The following is an 18,947-nucleotide window of genomic DNA, read 5'->3' on the forward strand; positions in this document are numbered from 1 at the left end:
CGTAATGGAAAACCAAAAAAAGCGAGTAGACCCGAGGCGAGTCGAGTAGATACCACGCAGTGGAAAACCGCCATAAGCGTAGCTCCTATGGCGCCATTTTTATTCTACTTGGCACTCACCTGTCGTAAGCCTTCCATTGACTGCCATTCATTTTGACGTCCTTTTGACAGCAAAAAACTTTACATCTGAAGCCTTTAAAGACTCTGTTTGTCTGTTGTTTATTTCTAAAGAAACACAACACTGTAAAAAAAACCTCCATCATCTTGTAGCCAGTGATTTATTGGCTAGGATAGTTTAATAATTGGCTATTACAATCAAAAAGATCCTTTACGAAGATAATACCTCTATCCATCCATTTCTGCAAATACAATGACTTGTTCCTCTTAATACTGCATTAATTATTCCACAAGATTGATTTGTGTGGAGAAAAGTTATAGTGTAAGAATGACACAGCTTCCATGCCAATAGAGCTGGTTGATAAAAATGGGATAGTTTTAACGGCAATCTTTTAATATTGAAGTTACAATTCAACAAAAATGTAAGACCTCCTACATTATGAAACACGTTATTGGGAATAAAGTACCACAAAGTCTCTGGTGCTCTTAAACACAGTTCCATGTTTTGTGTGGACCGGAAATCCCTTATTTCATCATCACTAATTAACCAGCGGTTCAACCAGCATGGTGTTTCCTCTTCCAGCAAGACATGGACTTAACGACCATTTATTTAAATGAAAATCCTCCAGATTACAGCTTTAAACAGATACCATTATTCTACTTTATAGTCACCACATGTCATACAATTGTATTCATATTTATTCAGTCACAGATACACTAAAATTTAATTTAATTTGTTTATTTGTCTTTGGATAGTGGGAGCAAATCTTGGGTGGGGCGGGGGTGGAGAAGATTGAAGTAATAATACAGCTTCATATTCTACACATCACGTGCAGTTTTTCTTCCTCCACCCTTATTAATTCAGCTTTGTTAAACTTCCTCTTCCACCTTCTCCTTCCTGTCTTTACCCGCCTTTGCTTCTTTCTTTTTCTTCTCGGCTTTCTCCATCTTCTCTGTCTGTTTCATTTCCTTCTGGATCATTTTGCTTTTCAGATTTTCCAATACTTCCTGTCTGTCGCCGGCCCTCTTGCAAAAAAAGAAACCTCTTCTCTTCTCATTCAATTTCAGACAGAGGTCTTCCCGTTCCTTCTTCTCCTCCTCCATCTGTCTGTCTTTAATCTCCCAGCTCCGTTGTTTCTCAGCCAGGTCTTTTGTGAACTTTTCTTCCAGTTCCTTCTTCTCCTCCTCCATCTGTTTGTCTTTAATTGCCCAGCTCTGTTGTTTATATATATAAGTATATATAAGTATATCATGGATGGTACTTTCAACAGGTGTTATTATAGATAGATTGTTGCAGGGCTATACATCTTTGTGAATGTCTGTTAACAACTAATTGCCGTCATCCTGAAGCGCGGATGAAACGGTAAACAGATACAGACACAGATACAGATAATGCTGTACTCACTCATCCCTACCATTAACTGCTGCAGCTGTGCAGCAACTCAGCCTGCTAGTAAATCTGAAACACATTTAGACTTTTTCTGTTTTGGTGAAAAGTCTTGATGTTTCTCCGATTCAAACATCAAATATGCAATGAACCCAACAATGTGTGATAATTTGTATTTGGGCAAAAGGGTGTTAAATCGGGATTTATGTTTAATGTGTGCAAAACGATTATTCAAAATTAAAGTTACTTACAGAACAAACATGTGGTATTTGATTGATTCTCACCCTACAAAGCAGTTTGATTGGTTGGGGTTAGGCATTGACCTCCAGCAGTTAAGGTTAGGATAGCCGACTGGTCAGGGGATAGGACCAGAACAAATCGGGTTACGTTACCTTGCGTAAGCATGGATGCCTGGCCAATAGTAGTATATGAATGCTATTGAAAGGTGGGTCTCGCCTCAATGTTGCGTGGGTTTCATAATAACGTGTGAAAGAGGCATATTTGATGCAGAATGTTCTTGACCTTCTCTACTTACCACCACTGAGGTGCCCCTGAGACTGCAACTGGCCAGCAGATCAGACTGGTTGTACTGGGGCAGCAGTCTACCCCTATAGATTCGCTCTACACTTTTTCAGTGATAAAATGTTCAGTCAAAAGCAGAACACCACTAACTTTGATGCCAACCACTGCAACAATGACTGGATCATTGGGAAAACATTTCAAGGATAAAACGTGATGTCAGGCATGGCCCCTCAGCTTCCTCTTTTTGTGTGTTGCTGTTTTCAAAATCCCTTTGCTATGGGGAAAAAACAACAACCTTCGAGCTTGCAAGCTACATGCTAAAAATGGGAAGGTTGTGTCTGTGAATTACTGTAGAGATTTACAAAGAAAAAATGTAACTTGGACGTTTACTGCAAATTGGCCTGGATTGCTGTGGATGAAGTAACGTTACACACGGTGATACACTGGTAAAACAGAATAAAAATGTTCCATCACAACAAGTTCCTTCCCAAAACCATTTTACAGAGCCATCGTCGCTGTCTCCAGAACTTTGCAACGTCCAAGACGAATGTGATTGGTTTATTGAAATGCCAACAACCCAGAGTGTGTTTTTCTCATATCCTATGTATGTGTGGTGTAGCAGACCTTACTCTGCAGCGCTTTGGAGATAGGTCTGGCAATGTGAGACTACCTAACCTGGTAGGCGGGCCTTGTCAGGTTCTGCCACGCTTTTAATCTATGTTTCATTTGTGTCATAAGTATTTCCGGTTTTATTTTGTAGTAATCATCCGCTCTCATTTAAGGTCTCATGTCTTCCTCCCTTTGTCTGCTTTCCCGCCTGTATGATTAACATCTCCGCCCCCAATTTGATTCACCTTTGTTTGTTTTCAGCTTCCTCTTTCCCCAGTGCTTAAATACTCACCATTCCCACTCACTGTTGCCAGATTGTACCCTAATGTTTGATTTCTCGGTGTTATTGGACTTTTGTTTCCTGACGACGATTATTGCCTGCTCCGTTTGTACCTTTGCCTGTGTAACCCAGGTCTCATTTTTCCCACTTACCTGAACACACCTGAAACAACAATTTTACCATGAGTCACATGGTAGGCTCAGTTACCCAATCAGAGCACTCAAGCATGGGTTAAAAGCTGCAGTGAGTTTTCCCTAATCAGTAGTGTGAGGGGGAAGCCACTGAAGCAGCTGCACTAGGTATGTCTCAATACAAACAACACCACATTCTCGCTTATTTTTCAATCTTAAATGCTTGTGTGACCTTAGCATGCAATTTTTTAACGGTAGCATCCACCATCCTGTTGTCTTTAGTCGACTGGTGTCGTGGTGTGTTGAATATCTGAGGGAATTGGTGAGTTTCTTTGTTTGTGTGTCCACTTTATATTGCTAATAGCATCTTTGGGTATGTTAATGGAGTTTTTAGTTTAATGCTAACCGCATTTAGCCATTTCAATGTGTCTATGGGCTGTGGTGGCTGGTAGCAATTAATCATTGAATTGTAATACAAACCTAGCACTGTGTTGTAATGCTATGGTTTTGGTTGAGTATTTAAATGATTTCCTTCCTGTTCAATTGTATGGAGTGAAATGTATGTTGAATACTCCTAATAATTATGGGTGTTTATTTACATGCATTCAAGTATTTTGTATTGTCTTCTGTCACTTAAGACATGGTGCCATATTGAATTACTTGCCTCTGTGTCATTTATCTTTTAAACACCTCCGTGAGACGAACTTTTGTCTTCTGTAGCCCAATCATACATCATAGCTATTTCTATCTGCTATATTACAACATATACCCCATGTATATGCTACTCCTGTATTGTTCAGAGAACAATAAAGCTACTTACCTGTAATTTCCCTGTCTGAGTCGTGCATTTGAGTTTGCCATTGTACCGTGATACCCTAGGAGAAATATCAGTCAGTGGGCCCAGATTAACTGTCCTCATTCCTGCACTACTTCCTGGACGCAGGTTTGCAGTGATGTAATTTAATTCCACACAAATGGACTAAGTGATACGCCGGAAATATAATAGCCCAAAGATGAAATGACAGGCTACACAATTAAGGATCATTATCAAAAAAGGGTAGTAAGTTACAAGCACACCACATTACATATAGGTTGTGATTCACAAAACAAGTTGTGATTTTCCCCCCCCCCGTAATGTTTAGCCGCATAGTGGAAGGAGGAGGAATGGACCCCAGAGTTCTTCACCTGGTGCCTTGATTTATTTCCTCAGCAATCACAAGGAAATGCAGTATTGCAAGAATGACTTATTGAAAAATAAACAAAACATGAAAACTAAATACTAACTATTGAAATTACTATCACCTACTAATATAAAACCAAATATTAAGGCTAAATCAGGCCCAGACTGTTGGGGCCCTAGCAACTGCACTCTTCCTGGCCAAAGTTGTTCTCTCCCCAGAGGCGCCTCAGCCTCTTTCCTTTATAGCAGAAGCCCCAACTACAAGACGAACCAAAGTTAATTGGAAATCAATCAAACCCTATTGTGTTAATTCAGCATTCACAAACCTTTATGGCTTCATGAATGCACGCTATATCAACAATAACCTCAAAAATGAAATGTTACATGCTGAACAAGTCCTCACAACATAGCTCTAAACACTCTGTACACCCCTCTGGAATGGCAGACACTTGGGCCATTCCAGATCTTCCCCTCTAAAAATTACTCCAGACTCTATCACTTCCTGTTTGCCAGTTTGACCCCTGCTTGCAATGAGAACAGGTGAATGAAACTAAAATAAATAACTTTAACTGAATTATGTATGTGTTGCTTTTATCCAAACATGATTCCTAGTCGTTTGACAAGTACTGAAATAAAATGACCAACCATGTGCTCATTGATGCAAACCCACATGCTAATGCTCACACTAACCGTTCTCTTTTACTGGACATACAAAGGTTAGCTTAGCATGATACCACATGCTACCCCAGATTTACATGAAGGCATGGGCTAGCCCCATGACACCCCTCAAAAAATAAAATGTCCATTCACAATGAATCATCAAGCACGACTGAGTCTAATACTCGCAGCTCTGTGAAGCTGCTGAGACACGGTAGTGTTTTTAGCGACATGTTAACTTCAGTGCACCAGAGTGATAACAATGAAAATGCTGTACCTTTACTAAGCATTTATTTGTGACACCATATTTTTGTTTTTTATTTAGAGGGATTGACCCTGAAAGTGTTGGTGAAACACAGACCCCTGGCCCCTTTTCTCCAGTTTGGCAACTGCAGTTTTTGCATTTGTACTTTGTGTTTGTTTGATAAGTAAACATTGTGTCTTACTGGAAATGGTAACATTTGGGGTTATTCGGTGTTGTACAAACTCAGGCCGGGGTGGGTAGATTTGGAACAAGAACATTGACACTGCTATAAGACCAACCTGAGAGAGACAGCGAGGCATCAGAGCCATGATGAAGTTGTTGTGTGTTGCTGTTGTTGTGCTGAGTCTCATCTCGGTGGGCCAGCCTGCGCCGCTGGTCTGTGAGAAGCTGCTGAAGCCAGTGGACAAAGCTCCAGACGTAAGTCGCATTCCATATTTGGAACTAACTTACATTTTTCAACCTGCATTACAAGACAAAATCAAACTGAAGCCACTAAATCCATTTGTGCATAGGTTTCCTTTTTTTTTTCTGCAATGTTTTGTGAAAACAATTTACAGAAAAGTTTTCAGATTATTGCCAAGTATCAACATAAATACAGTTAATAACCAAACAATATTCCCTTTTTTATTATTTCAGTTTCCTGGGATTTGGTATCTTGTTGCCATGACCTCGGATACCTGTGTGGTTACAACATTACTGAATTATGTGTTGTGGCCAAGTGTTTCACTGAACATTACCTCCATGAACACACCCAACGTCTATAAGGGCAACTACAGGTTTAAAATGTAAGCAATTTTTTATTTTATTTTTTCAAAATTTGTTGGCAAGAATCTAATGCATCACACACCAGTGTTTGTGCATACTACAACGCTCTGTCCTGCAGTTTGTTCTTTTTAGATGTTAAATCTTTACTAAACCTTTTTTTCAGGTATGGCTATTGTGAAACTGACTCAGAAGAGTTCTTTTCTAAAAAAAACATGGTCTTTGATGTTGACGTCAACAGTAAGAGTATTGTTTCATTTTCTGTGCGCACTGGTGTTTAATTATCTGTCTTTGCTTCTTTTAATCACAATTTTAAACCTTTACACTACAGGCTACCATAGGCTGTAAAAAAAAAAAAAAAAAAAAGTATTACTATTCTTACAGTGTATGCTACTGACACTGTGTGATCAGTCACAAAAAAGATTTGACTTGCTATTTAAAAATAATAATAGAGAATATAAAAAGATAAAGAAAGAATTAAGCCCTATGGCAGGCTTTGAAATAAGACACTGAAAAAGTTCTTTTGTATTTTATGTGTTTTTTTTATACAGATGTAGTATTGATGTAAGTTTGCTATTGTAGTTATAATGTTAACCGTTTAATGTATTATTACCATGCACATTCCTGTTTCAACAGATGCCCCAGTTGATGAACCAGACATGCTGCTGCAGAGTGGCTGTTCTGACTGCTTCATTGTAAAGAGGGTGGACAAGGACATTGATATGCTCATGCTCTTCAGTAAGGACAACAAGGGATAAAATAAACTATGGAATGATATTTGCCATGATGGGGTAGTAACAGTTACATTTCTTAACATAAGACTAATACATCAGGAAGACATTTGTAACGGTAACTACGTGGTGAAGTGAAATAAAAACTGAAGATAAAAAGCTTTGAAGTTTATAGCAACTGAAATGCTTTTAGCTAAATGCTAACACATGCTAACTAGCTGTCATGTCATCTCAGGTTAGCGTACTATCATACTAACATTTAAAGTAGCACTACAGACAACTTACAGCTGAGGCTGATGTCATTAGTTTTGCAGGTAATTGGTCATAAACCACAAAATAAAGGACAAATTGAAATTTTGACCCAATGATGGTGCTCCAGGAAGCGTAATGGGATCATGAAAGTTATTACAATTCATCTTGATGAATGTTTGCACAAAATTGCATGCCATTGTAGTGGCACAGCAAAAAATATCACTAACTATCACTTAATTATTTCTGTATTTTGTTTTGAACTACCTATCTCTAACAGGCATTTAATAGTACGCACTGTAGTGTGTGTGTGTGTGTGAGAATGCAGTAGTGTGGGTTAAACTGGTGTATACTGTAGATATTCTAAGACAGAATATCATCACAAGGCTTTCATCTGAAATGTGTCATGTCCTCAACAGGTAGGAGGCAGAATGTCTCCGCCGCTGAGCTGAATGAGTTTGAGAAACAGGCAGAGTGCCTCGGCTGGGCCAAACCAGAGGTCATAAACTCAGATCATGGTGAGACTTAAAAAAGGATTAAATGTCTTTACAATCAATATATGCAACACAGAGGGGATTGGTTAAACAGGGAAATAGCAGCTGGCAGGAAGTTTCTCTTACTAGTTTTGCATTGCCAGACATATTTCCACAGAGCTGCGGAGGAAAGTCTGGCTAGTACACCCAACCTTCTAGGATAGTAGAAAAACGTGCTCTGATTTATTGGCATTTCTTTAAACCAATCACAATTCTCTTGGGCGGTGCTAAGCGAAGGTACCTATGCAAAATAGTCTCGGGAGGAACTTGTTTTGGTTAAACATGCACGTAGGGAGGCGAGCTCTGGAATTAAAATGGCTGTCGTGTGTTTGATAAGAATATTACTCAAAAAAAAATATATATATATAATAAGATTGTCGGTTCTAGCTCGGAGGATGTTTTCCAAATCAACCAGAGTTTAGAATGCTTACACAAAAAATGCATAAGGTGAGGAACATCCAGCGGAACCTTGGGTGGCACCGAAACATCCTGTAGATACAATATTTATACATCTCACTTCACCTTAATTTCATCCACTTTAATACACAGCATGGGAAACTGCTTTTTGGGGTTTGTGGTATTTATATTGTCAGTGCTATTATATTTCAATTTTTGGTTTTTGCTCCCTTTACAGATATTGAAAACTGCCTGTCACTGGACGATGACGACACTGATAATCTGGAATTAATACCCATGATTTTTCAAAGACTGCGCAACAATTATGCAGTGCCCTTCAAGTGTGTTTCAGAGAGTGTTCAAACATTCCACAAGGCTGTCTATGAGTGGGCTCAGCAACAGTGGGCTACTCTCTGGTGAATGTGCTAGTGATCTTCAACAGGGGGTCTGGGTCTCCTGGGGGGTCCTCAGATTCTCCAGTCAACAGGGAGTCTCCAAATTCTTGTTGATTTTTTTAAATTAACTTTACATAACATATATAGTAAGGGGTCCCTGCACCGTTCCTCTTTCAGTTAAGGGGTCCTTGCCTTAAAAAACAATGAAGATCCGTGAGCTAGGGCACTGCTATGATAAATATTTACTCACATAATCATATTTTTGTTAAATGGTGCTACCCTACTCAAGGTGTATAAATTGTTTAAAGGGAACCGGCTACTGTCAACGGTAAAGAATCTCAAATGCCACAAAACAACCTTTTTGTAATTCAGTTTTTTGTGGTAATCTGCAGTGCTTTCTACTGCAATGACAATATATTCTCTCTTTTAGACGATTCAGTATCATCATCACTAATAATAAAGGACTAAACAAGGTGTACTTCATAATTAAAATATTTTCCTTGTTCTTTTTATTTTCATCTTTTTTTTTTTTTAATAAAGAAATGACAACTGACGTATAAAAGTTTTTTGCAATGCAGACAGAAATCACACATCTGCACTGCACACCGTGAGTCAGGATTTAAGCGAGCTATATGGTTGTGTGGAGCCTACATAAGTGTCCTGAAGTTTATACTTGTGCATTGATGTGTGCGTCGATCCCTTGAGGAAATACCAGGACCAGAATGTGTGTACGTGGGGGGTGTTTGTTAGAGCTTTGGAGCGAGTACCGATTCTAGAGGAATTCTAGAGGAAAAAGTTGTTTATGGAGGAGGAGAACCAGGAAATGAGTAGGGATAAATGCAAGGCCGAGCGTCGTGCAGACTGCAATATTACAATCTGCACTGTGTGTGTGTGTGTGTGTGTGTGTACAAGGGCATAACTTTGGGTTCAACATTGGGGATAGGGTTGAGGTCTCCACTTTTGAGCAAAATTGAAATGTGGGCCTTTTCTGCATCAAGTTATGGTGCAATTGTCTTAATTAACGTGAAGGAAGATACAAGATGTTTTTGGGGTGGGTCACACTGGCTGGTTTTGATTATTATTTGATTATTATTATTTATTACTGCCAATGTGTGGTCAAAAACTCTCTGGGTTTCCAGGGTAGCACCTGCTCAACCAAAGATTGGTTTCTATTAATGCCCTGAACGCTATTTGGCTCTCAAAGATAACATGTTTAATCAAAAGCTGAACCCCACCACTTTAGATTTTTTTTTTTTTTTGGGGGGGGGATTTTCCCTGCTTGTTTTATATTTAAGTGTGATTAACCTGGAAATCCAGCCCTAACAGCAACCACGTTAAAAAAACTATTTTTTATACTATTTCTTTCATCTGCTTTAACTGTACAGCAGAGAATCATCGGCTGCTATTTGACTGACAGTTGATCTTTACCGTGGTTGCCTAGCAACGCCAACTCAACTCGAATGTAGAGGGATGCATTGCTTGCTGTGATTTAAAATAGCTAAAAAATAACACTAAATACAAATACTTAGCACAATGCATTTTTCAAGTTAAGTAGGCTATAAGAAAGCATGCTTTTTAAAAGAAACGAGTGTTAACATTGTACTTTACACGGCGCTACAATCGAAGAATCGTCCGGCTCTAGGACCCGGGTGCAGCAAGGACCAACAGACACCGGTTGATGAGATGTCCAGTCGGCATAAACCTTCTCATCTAATTACACGACAAAGAGCGAATGTCCTCTCCGGTCAGTAGCTAGCTAGTAGTCGGAGGTAAACTTGCTAGACGGTGAAGGTGGACTACAATAACGATAAAAGCGAGATCATTTCCCGCTGCCTTTGTCCGTTAACCCGCACCGTGGCAAGAAGACCCGTCGCTTGTCTCATTGGCGACAACCATGAGCCAGAGGTTCATCGTCTCCAAGAGCGACGGCGACCGGCGCCCCTCAGACATCCAGGGGGAGGTGAACCAACTGTTTGAGGGAGACGACCCCCCGACCAGCAGTGATGCGGAGGTGAAGGATGCTGCCGGTGCCGAGGTGGTGGTAGTGCTGACAGGTAGGCAGACACTTAAACCAGGGTCCAGTCACCCTGTTTCTTAGCTATAACGTCAGGTTATTATATGCTAGCGGTCCTGATGCTTGACTCCTGGTCGGTGACACGTTGTCTATGGATCGATGTGTGACTTGAATTTGTAATGGCAACATAAGGCACGGTCTGGCCAATATAACAGAGGCTCTGCAAAGGACACACAGTCTCCCCCACACCAATAACATATATGCAATGTTGCAGTTGCATATGCACAAATTATTGAAAGTTGCATGTATGTTCATGTCTTTGTTGTCAAAAAATGGGGCTATTTTTGCTTGGTTTTCCAATGGTTTGTTATTTATATTTTTGCTCCCACTGTTGCATGCTTTTAAATGTGTTCATTTTCCATCACTGTCATCAGTGGTCACTCTGAAGGGCATCAGTTAATTTCCTTAGTAAACCCCTCTGTTGTCAGACACTAGCCAGAGGCTCCTCATCTCTCCATCTGATAGATCTAACTTTATGTGGCCTGATTTAAAGGGTTTATTACGATCTTAAATTCAGCCAGTCAATACTTCACCCTCCAGCCGACATATGCATTGACGTGTCACCTGAACCATCTAGCAATAAAAACAGCTGGCTTCCCTGGAGATGAAAACAGAAAACATGTCAATGTCAAGTACGTTTCAACCTTGTAGCTTGGTTTTGGTTTTAGTGTACTAGCAAAATATTTTATTAGGTGATAGCTTGCAGAGTGTGTTATCTGGCTGTTTATTGACAATTACATTTTATCCCAGTTAGTGCATGCAGGACAATTCCTGTGCTCACCATGAATATGAATTTGATCCATGGTGAACAAAAACATCGCTGGTCAAACCTTAATCGCATACAGTTAGGTTATGGTAATTTCCTTAATGTTCCCTTCTTAGTAACCCTAACACTGAGAACCAGAACAATTGTTGTGAAATCCTGTGTTACCAACTAACCTGAGTGAAATAATCAAGTCGGTCATTGTCTGAATTGAATGCAGCAGTGCAGAAATGGTGGCAAAAACTACCATTGGGCCAGCAATCGAAGCTGTTGCGATTGCCAATGATTTTAGAAAACATGCATTATTCAGGGACAGTCATGTGCAAATAAAGATTTATCTGCAAATTAATCAATACATTTCACACTGCATTTGACATATGAAGGCTGCCACATTCGTGACATTTCAGATTAATTGGCCAGGCTCCCTAGGTTCCCATAAAGGCCTTTATTTCAGCTCTAGAGTCGCTGCTGCTTGGTTTCTGTGCTATGGTCTGACGTCTCCTACCCTGCGGAGAGGTAGACATCCAGTCGAATCCTTTATTCACTCTGACCAGCATTGTTTAAACAACCATAATGCACATTATAAAATATACTAACAGTTACATATAGTCCCAATATGTCTTTTCTCGAGTTACACGACTGCCTTCAGTTCTTACACTAGATGGTATACTTGACTTTCTCATTGGATATTGTACATGTCATCCCCTTGTATTGACATCTTTCCTGCTGTGCCAAGGTTCAGCAGTGTTGACAGATGTCCGCTATTAAATCAGCCTGTGAGGTGGAAGTAAGGGCTTTTAATTACCAGTCCAACACTCTACTTCATTGCTACAGAAAGCCTTGGAGGTCCAAAACATGCCACCATCTCCTCCAGTGCACGTGAATTAACATAGAAATGCCTCTTCAGCATTTCTCCACTTGAATACCCCGGCATATATAAATCATGTCTCTGGACATAAAAGACGGCTGTGTGGGACGGTAGGAACACACCTAACCATCTCCTTATGTTCCCCTTAAGCAATGGGGGAAAGCTTTATTGAGGGACTTCCTCTCACATACAGTAGGCTATGCTCTTGCTGAGCTGCAGACTTGTGGAGACTGCATCCATCCACTTTGCTCGTTGCCATAGTGACATAGTACATTTTCACCAGAGTTGTTTCACGATTGGTCTTGCACTGAGGTGCAAACCCTTCAGATCAAGCAATATGAAGTCAATTGCTTGCTGGGATGGTGTGCTATTTTTCTATCCTGCTTCCTGTTCTGTGTGGCTTGAGCTCATTGTAATAGAACATAAAGACAAACCATAGCTGAACATCAGATTTGAACGTCATAGGTGTGAAGCTTTTATAGTTAGCTTGACTATAAGACATTCTAAATATTTAAAAGATGCAACTAACAATTCTTTTATCAATTATCAATTAATATTTTATTAGTGTCCTTGCTAATTGTTGTGGTATTAAAATGCTAAAGGCAATAGTGAAATCCCAACTTCCCACAACTGAAGGTGTCATATATTGTGTGATTAACAATTCTTTTTTAATATGTGTTTTTTAATAACATATCCCAGCTCCTCCTTTTTCTAGCTACTACTATGGGCTAACAGTTAACAGAACAATCAGACGTACTTTTAAATGCCTTCTGTAAGTAGAAGGTATAACATGCTGCCGCTGGTAGGGGCAGTAAATTACAACTCAACCTACTTTCACCTAAATACGGTGCCGTTAAGTCTACACTCAATCAAATCTCCGTTATCTGCGTTACGACAGTACAGTGGAACGCTTTCCTTAAACAGAGCAACAGTAATAACCTAGTACACCATCATTACTGAGATTAAACTACATTCTCAGGTATATTTGCACTGAATAAAACATTCTACAAACAGAAACATAACTCCTGCAGCGCACATGAACAGAGCGAAAACACGTTACAGCGTACATTGATGTTAAAATGCATACAGGTTGGCTGTATGGTCTGAAAGGTTTTCACACCGTCTTTCGCTGTACGTATTGTTGGTCAATGTGAGAATTTCAAGTCAAATAATACTCAAGTAGAGTACAGATACAGCCTTTCAGTAGTTCTACTTCATTACTATACATCTTTGACCATGTGCCACTCCCTGAAGATCTTTGTGTTACATGTCATTTAGGTGACACTTTTTATCCAAAGCGACTTATAATTGCTATAAATATCAACGGTCGCACACCTCTGGATCAACTAGGGGTTAAGTGTCTTGCTCAGGGACACATTGGTTGATGTATTGCAGCAGGAACTAAACCTGGATCTCCCACACCAAAGGCCGGTGTTAAATCCAGTGCGCCAAAACCTTGACATTTGAGAAGGTGAAACCACATATTTGGCATTTTATCTTAAAAAAGTATTAGGAAACAATTTAAATTGACAAATCTTTGCAATTGTACAGCTTACTTATATAGCAGTATAGGTGGCATCAAACATACTTTGATATATGAAGTGTTTAGAATAAGTCTGTGAATGTGTCAATCCAATTATGCCATTGTTGGCATTTTCCTGCCATCTAATAACTGCAGTGTCTACAATGCCCACTGAGTCTTGTGCTTATTTCAGCTGGCGATACCAGAGCAATATCTAAATTCTTCCCCCTCGGCTCAGACCCGTGATCCTGTTTCCATCGATCCAGAGGGAGGTGTGAGCTCTTTCGACTCAGCCAGCCAATGTGGTTGATGATGATGGGTTGGGTTGCAGTAGGAAGGAAGGTTCTTGTCTGGCTGTGAAGTGCACTCTCTGCCCTTGACCTTGCAGTGGTGTAAAGAGATATATCTCCATCAGATCAGTCGGGCTCAGTGGGAGGGGCTGCAGATGGGATCAGCATTTCTCACGTTGCACTTGGCAAGGGAGGTTTTAAATCTACCAAATCATTCAAAAACCCCTCATATTTCACGCATTCTTGTTATTTTTTGACAACTTGGATGCAGCACAGCAAGCTGTAAACACAACCTTGACAGGGACAATGTTTAAAGTTATAAATGAATAACTTTCTAAACTGTAGTGTGTGTAGTGAGTCTAAGCAAGCAGTTTGTTAGAGCAACATTAACATTCATTTTAAGTGGGTCCACCTGATGAATGTAAGTTCATTATTCACTTTCCCTCTTGCTCTGTTTGGTCTCCACCTACTTCTGAGGGAAATAGCTAGCTCTTTGGCTGCTAAATGCTACACTATGTTAAGCAGCTATTCTAGTACTTTTTTTGTCTGACGTTTGGTTGTGGGAAGGGGGCATGTAGGGGTTTATCAGAGTGATGGGAGTCAACCCAAACAGTAAAGTTGGGCGCTGTAAACTCAAAACAACCTGCTGGAAGATGCAAAAAGTTACGTTGCCTTGACAAATTACTATGTAGGTTTCACATTGGGGGATTTGATCCATTTTTAAATTTCCAAATATTGATTATAGCAGCTTTAAGATAAGAGTGTAAGCTGCTGCAATCCTTGGCTTGCTCTCTATAGCAGCCCGAAATAAATGCAGTTTTACATGAGTGAGCAGACCTCCATATGTCTGAACTATTTGGTGTGAATTTGGCTGGTCACTTCTTAGAACTCCTGTGGTTTCCAGCCAAGCTGTGATCGCCCGAACTGGTTCTAAGTTTGTGTAAGAGAATGTGTGTGTATGTACAGTACTTGTGGTTTAGTTTTATGAATGTGTCAACAGTAACTATTGTAGCAGATGGGCTTGGATCTAAAAACACACACATTTGACGTTAATAACTGCAACCCAATTTGTCCGCTGTGTTTTGGTACATAAGCACAGAGGCCGACTTGGCTGAGGTATAATCCATGTCACTGTCAGGATGTTCTGTTTCCTTGTAAGCAAATACAATCCAGAAGACAATGACACAGCATGGGAGCGCAGCGACAACAACACCCATAATCACAACAACAGCACAACCTAATAACCTCATGACAGCAGCAAACTGCTTTTGATCTCAATTAATGGTTGTGTTTTTGTCTTTGCCACTACATACAGTGAGGAAAATAAGTATTTTAACAGCCTGCTATTTTGCAAGTTCTCCCACTTAGAAATCATGGAGGGGTCCGAAATTGTCATTGTAGGTGCATGTCCACTGCGAGAGACATAATCTAAAAATAAAAAAAACAGAAGTCACAATGTAGGATTTTTTAAAACTATTTATTTGTATGATACAGCTGCAAATAAGTATTTGAACACCTGAGAAAATCAATGTTAACATTTGGTATAGTAGCCTTTGCAGTTCCAGACGTCAAACATTTCCTGTAGTTTTTCACCAGGTTTGAACACACTGCAGAAGGGATTTTGGCCCACTCCTCCACACAGATCTTCTCTAGATCAGTCAGGTTTCTGGGCTGCTACTGAGAAACACGGTGTTTGAGCTCCCTCCAAAGATTTTCTATTGGGTTTAGGTCTGGAGACTGGCTAGGCCATGCCAGAACCGTGATATACTTCTTACAGAGCCACTTCTTGGTTATCTTGGCTGTGTGCTTCGGGTCATTGTCATGTTGGAAGACCCAGCCTCGACCCATCTTCAATGCTCTAACTGAGGGAAGGAGGTTGTTCCCCAAAGTCTCGCAATACATGGCCCCGGTCATCCTCTCCTTAATACAGTGCAGTCGCCCTGTCCCATGTGTAGAAAAACACCCACAAAGCATGATGCTACCCCCCCATGCTTCACAGTAGGGATGGTGTTCTTGGGATGGTACTCATCATTCTTCTTCCTCCAAACACGGTTAGTGGAATTATGACCAAAAAGTTATATTTTGGTCTCATCTGACCACATGACTTTCTCCCATGACTCCTCTGGATCATCCAAATGGTCGTTGGCAAAATTAAGACGGGCCTTGACATGTGCTGGTTTAAGCAGGGGAACCTTCCGTGCCATGCATGATTTTAAACCATGACGTCTTAGTGTATTACCAACAGTAACCTTGGAAACAGTGGTCCCAGCTCTCTTCAGCTCATCGACCAGCTCCTGTGTACTTGTGGGCTGATTTTAGGGCTGCACGATTATGGCCAAAATGATAATCACGATTAATTTGATCAAAATTTTGATTGCGATTATTCTCACGATTATTTGTTGATTTTAATCAGTCCACAAATGTTATAATCACATAGGCTATTTATAACTGTGAGAGGGAGTGTGATGGACGTACTCACAGAGAGACAGCTGACTCATTATGAACGGGTCCAGCACGGGTCGAATGGCAGGTACACACATCGTGTGTATGAAACGTCTGTATCGTCACTGCGCTGCATTTTTATTAACTATGATATTCTAGCCATGGGTCACATCTCTGGTCCAGGTCCAGCAGCTCCGTCTCATGCTGTTACTCTACCAACTGAAGTTAGCTGCGTTCAATAACTTCTTCTGTGTTCTTTGCTGTGGCGTCCGCGATAGCAGAGTTACCCGCCGAAACACTGGTACAAATACACGTTTGCCTCTCATGCTTAACAAAATACAGCTGTGTTAATAACAATTAAAACTGTAGACAAATGTCAGAAGTGTGGACCGGGCCGCTGTGTGGCGGGGCGCGGAGAGTAAGACAAGAGAGCGTAGAAAGATCCAACACAGGCACGGCTTTACAGACAAAATGGGTCATGTAACGCAAAATTAAACCATATCAATATAAACAGCATTGCAGTGGATGCGAGGACATTAGCACCGGTGTGTCCTAGAGGAGCTAACAGCTAACTGACGTTACTAGCACCGACTAGCACTGGTAACTGCTGTTGTCTGAAAACAACACACACGGAACAAAATGTTGCGTTTACTGGTAAACTGGTAAACCTCAAGACGGACGTATTACCGACTGCTATCTGTTGAGTTTGCCTCACGCTACTCTGTCTTCTGGGACTGTCTACATCAAGAAACTAAAATGCACTGGGTGAACTACTCTGACTGGCTCAGGATCAGACGGGTTGACGGAGCGGTAGATTGGCCTTGCAAAAAACCCAGAGCGTTCTATGAAATGACGCTTTAAAAAAAATAATCGCTCGATCACGCAAATTTGATCGTGGGAAGTCAAAATCGTGATCACGGTTAAAATTCGATTAATTGTGCAGCCCTAGCTGATTTCCATAATAAATGGAGTGGAGGTGGACATTTTAAAGGCAGACTAACAGGTCTTTCAGGGTCAGAATTGTAGCTGAAAGACAGGTGTTCAAATACTTATTTGCAGCTGTATCATACAAATAAATAGTTATAAAATCATACATTGTGATTTCTGGATTTTTTGATTATGTCTCTCACAGTGGACATGCACCTACGATGACAATTTCAGACCCCTCCATGATTTTTAAGTGGGAGAACTTGCAAAATAGCAGGGTGTTCAAATACTTATTTTCCTCACTGTATGTGTAGGTGAATTTGTATTTTAAATATATACAGAACTATCTATGTGTTTCAAGGAATAAATGAATTGCATAATAGGAGTGTGCAAGTTCCCATGCATTTCCTTTCACTCTAATTTCAACAATGTATTACATGGGTTTGTTGTTTGGTTTGCTATTGTCTACGTACTTCTATTTCTCCACCAGAGCTGAGCCGACAAGGTCAGATAGATTTTTTATTGTTATTTTATTTTTCTATTTTCAACAAAATCCATCCCAGTATTTTCTGCCTTTCCCAACCTGTAGCTCTCAGCACCCAAACCCATTGCTTTCCACAAAAAACGGGCTATAAATAAATATATATATAAACATAAATGTTTTTTTAAAATAAATTATTGCCTAAAACACATGGACCACTGCAGTTTTTAGCAAAGGCTACTCAATCAGGAGTATAAAATGCATTTTTTGAGGACTATTTTAAGCACCTTATTATTATTCACTAAAATCCGACGGAAGTCTTATCCAGCAGTGGTTGCCAGTGATTGTGCTCCCATGATAATGGGCTGTTGTCTGACCAGATGGAGGATTGTTTGTGTGTTTATTCAGGCATTTCTGCCCATGCATGTGCTGTAATAAATGCCATGCAAATAATAGAGAACCTCTTTGATATAGAGGTGCAGTCCGATGGTGAACACAGATATTGAGTCATAAAGGGCTATTGTGGATGACTCCTATTACTTTAGTGGGGTGGCTGTTTATGGTCACTCCTGGGAAGAGTGTGGACCTCATTAGGACTTTTATGGATTATTTATCAACCTCCGGAAAGCATTGTGTAATCACAGCTTTTCTTGTCATGAATGAGAAATGTGATACTAAACATTGCCTTTGTTGTTGTTGGCCGTTTGTTCACACTAAAAGAAGATTAGAACTGAGATGTGAGGTTTTGTCTGGATAAAAGCTAAATTCTCTTCATCTTTTGATATGCAGGGGGAGCAAAAATAATGTAAACGTTGAATGAAAAGGCAAGTGAAAACTCTGCTACAAGATCCTTGTTTTATTGGTGTTAAGTCTAGACTAGGGCTGATATGGAGAAAATCCAATATCACCATGTTTTTGACCAAATACCTCGATACTATCAATACCGCAACACTATTATAGTGTAGAATAATGGTGCTTTCACAAAATATTTACTCAATGAGATATTTGATAACTAATCATCAGTAATGTGGACATAATGACTAAGTGGGTGAAGGCAACTAATACAACTGTCTGCTAAGTTTAGAAAATGACCTCACGTTACTGTAACGCAGCCTTAAAAACCAGAAAAAGACCAAACTTATGCCATATTATGATATTACGATATCCAAAATCTAAGACGATATCTGGTCTCATAGCATGATATCAATATAATACCAATATATTGCCCAGCTCTATTCCAGACCAATTTACCGGTTTTCAGTGCAGTGGTGGAGTAGAAGTAGAAAGTAGGGGAAGTTGAAAATACTTAATGCCTATCAATACATAGTGTATTTTCATATTCGTACAGCGTGTATCTGTCTCTGCCA

General features: G+C 40.0%; 3 protein-coding genes across 5 annotated transcripts in view; 2 read left to right on the forward strand and 1 right to left on the reverse strand.

Annotated features, from left to right (window-relative positions):
• LOC117943982 (N-acetyltransferase 8-like) overlaps positions 1 to 6,255 on the reverse strand; it is a 29,115-nt gene extending 22,860 nt beyond the window's left edge. For both annotated transcript variants that reach the window (XM_034870470.1, XM_034870469.1), the window contains exon 1: positions 6,246 to 6,255. In XM_034870470.1, coding sequence (XP_034726361.1) covers positions 6,246 to 6,248 — 3 coding nt within the window. In that variant the 5' untranslated portion in view covers positions 6,249 to 6,255. The remainder of the gene's footprint in view (positions 1 to 6,245) is intronic.
• LOC117943981 (saxitoxin and tetrodotoxin-binding protein 1-like) overlaps positions 1 to 8,763 on the forward strand; it is a 12,509-nt gene extending 3,746 nt beyond the window's left edge. The window contains exons 1-7 of the mRNA XM_034870467.1: positions 5,318 to 5,564; positions 5,784 to 5,932; positions 6,076 to 6,149; positions 6,546 to 6,647; positions 7,309 to 7,407; positions 8,057 to 8,242; positions 8,431 to 8,763. Of these exons, the coding sequence (XP_034726358.1) occupies positions 5,454 to 5,564; positions 5,784 to 5,932; positions 6,076 to 6,149; positions 6,546 to 6,647; positions 7,309 to 7,407; positions 8,057 to 8,238 (717 nt within the window). The 5' untranslated portion in view covers positions 5,318 to 5,453 and the 3' untranslated portion in view covers positions 8,239 to 8,242; positions 8,431 to 8,763. Of the gene's footprint in view, positions 5,565 to 5,783; positions 5,933 to 6,075; positions 6,150 to 6,545; positions 6,648 to 7,308; positions 7,408 to 8,056; positions 8,243 to 8,430 lie in introns of the transcript that reaches the window.
• Positions 8,764 to 9,658: 895 nt separating this feature from the next.
• slc12a5a (solute carrier family 12 member 5a) overlaps positions 9,659 to 18,947 on the forward strand; it is a 162,493-nt gene continuing 153,204 nt past the window's right edge. Inside the window, exon 1 of one of the 2 annotated variants that reach the window (XM_034870447.1) lies at positions 9,659 to 10,267. In XM_034870447.1, the coding sequence (XP_034726338.1) occupies positions 10,108 to 10,267 (160 nt within the window). In that variant the 5' untranslated portion in view covers positions 9,659 to 10,107. The remainder of the gene's footprint in view (positions 10,268 to 18,947) is intronic. The other variant, XM_034870448.1, reaches the window with a different exon arrangement.

The sequence above is a fragment of the Etheostoma cragini genome, chromosome 4 (genome assembly GCF_013103735.1).
Source record: "Etheostoma cragini isolate CJK2018 chromosome 4, CSU_Ecrag_1.0, whole genome shotgun sequence".
Lineage (NCBI taxonomy): Eukaryota > Metazoa > Chordata > Actinopteri > Perciformes > Percidae > Etheostoma > Etheostoma cragini.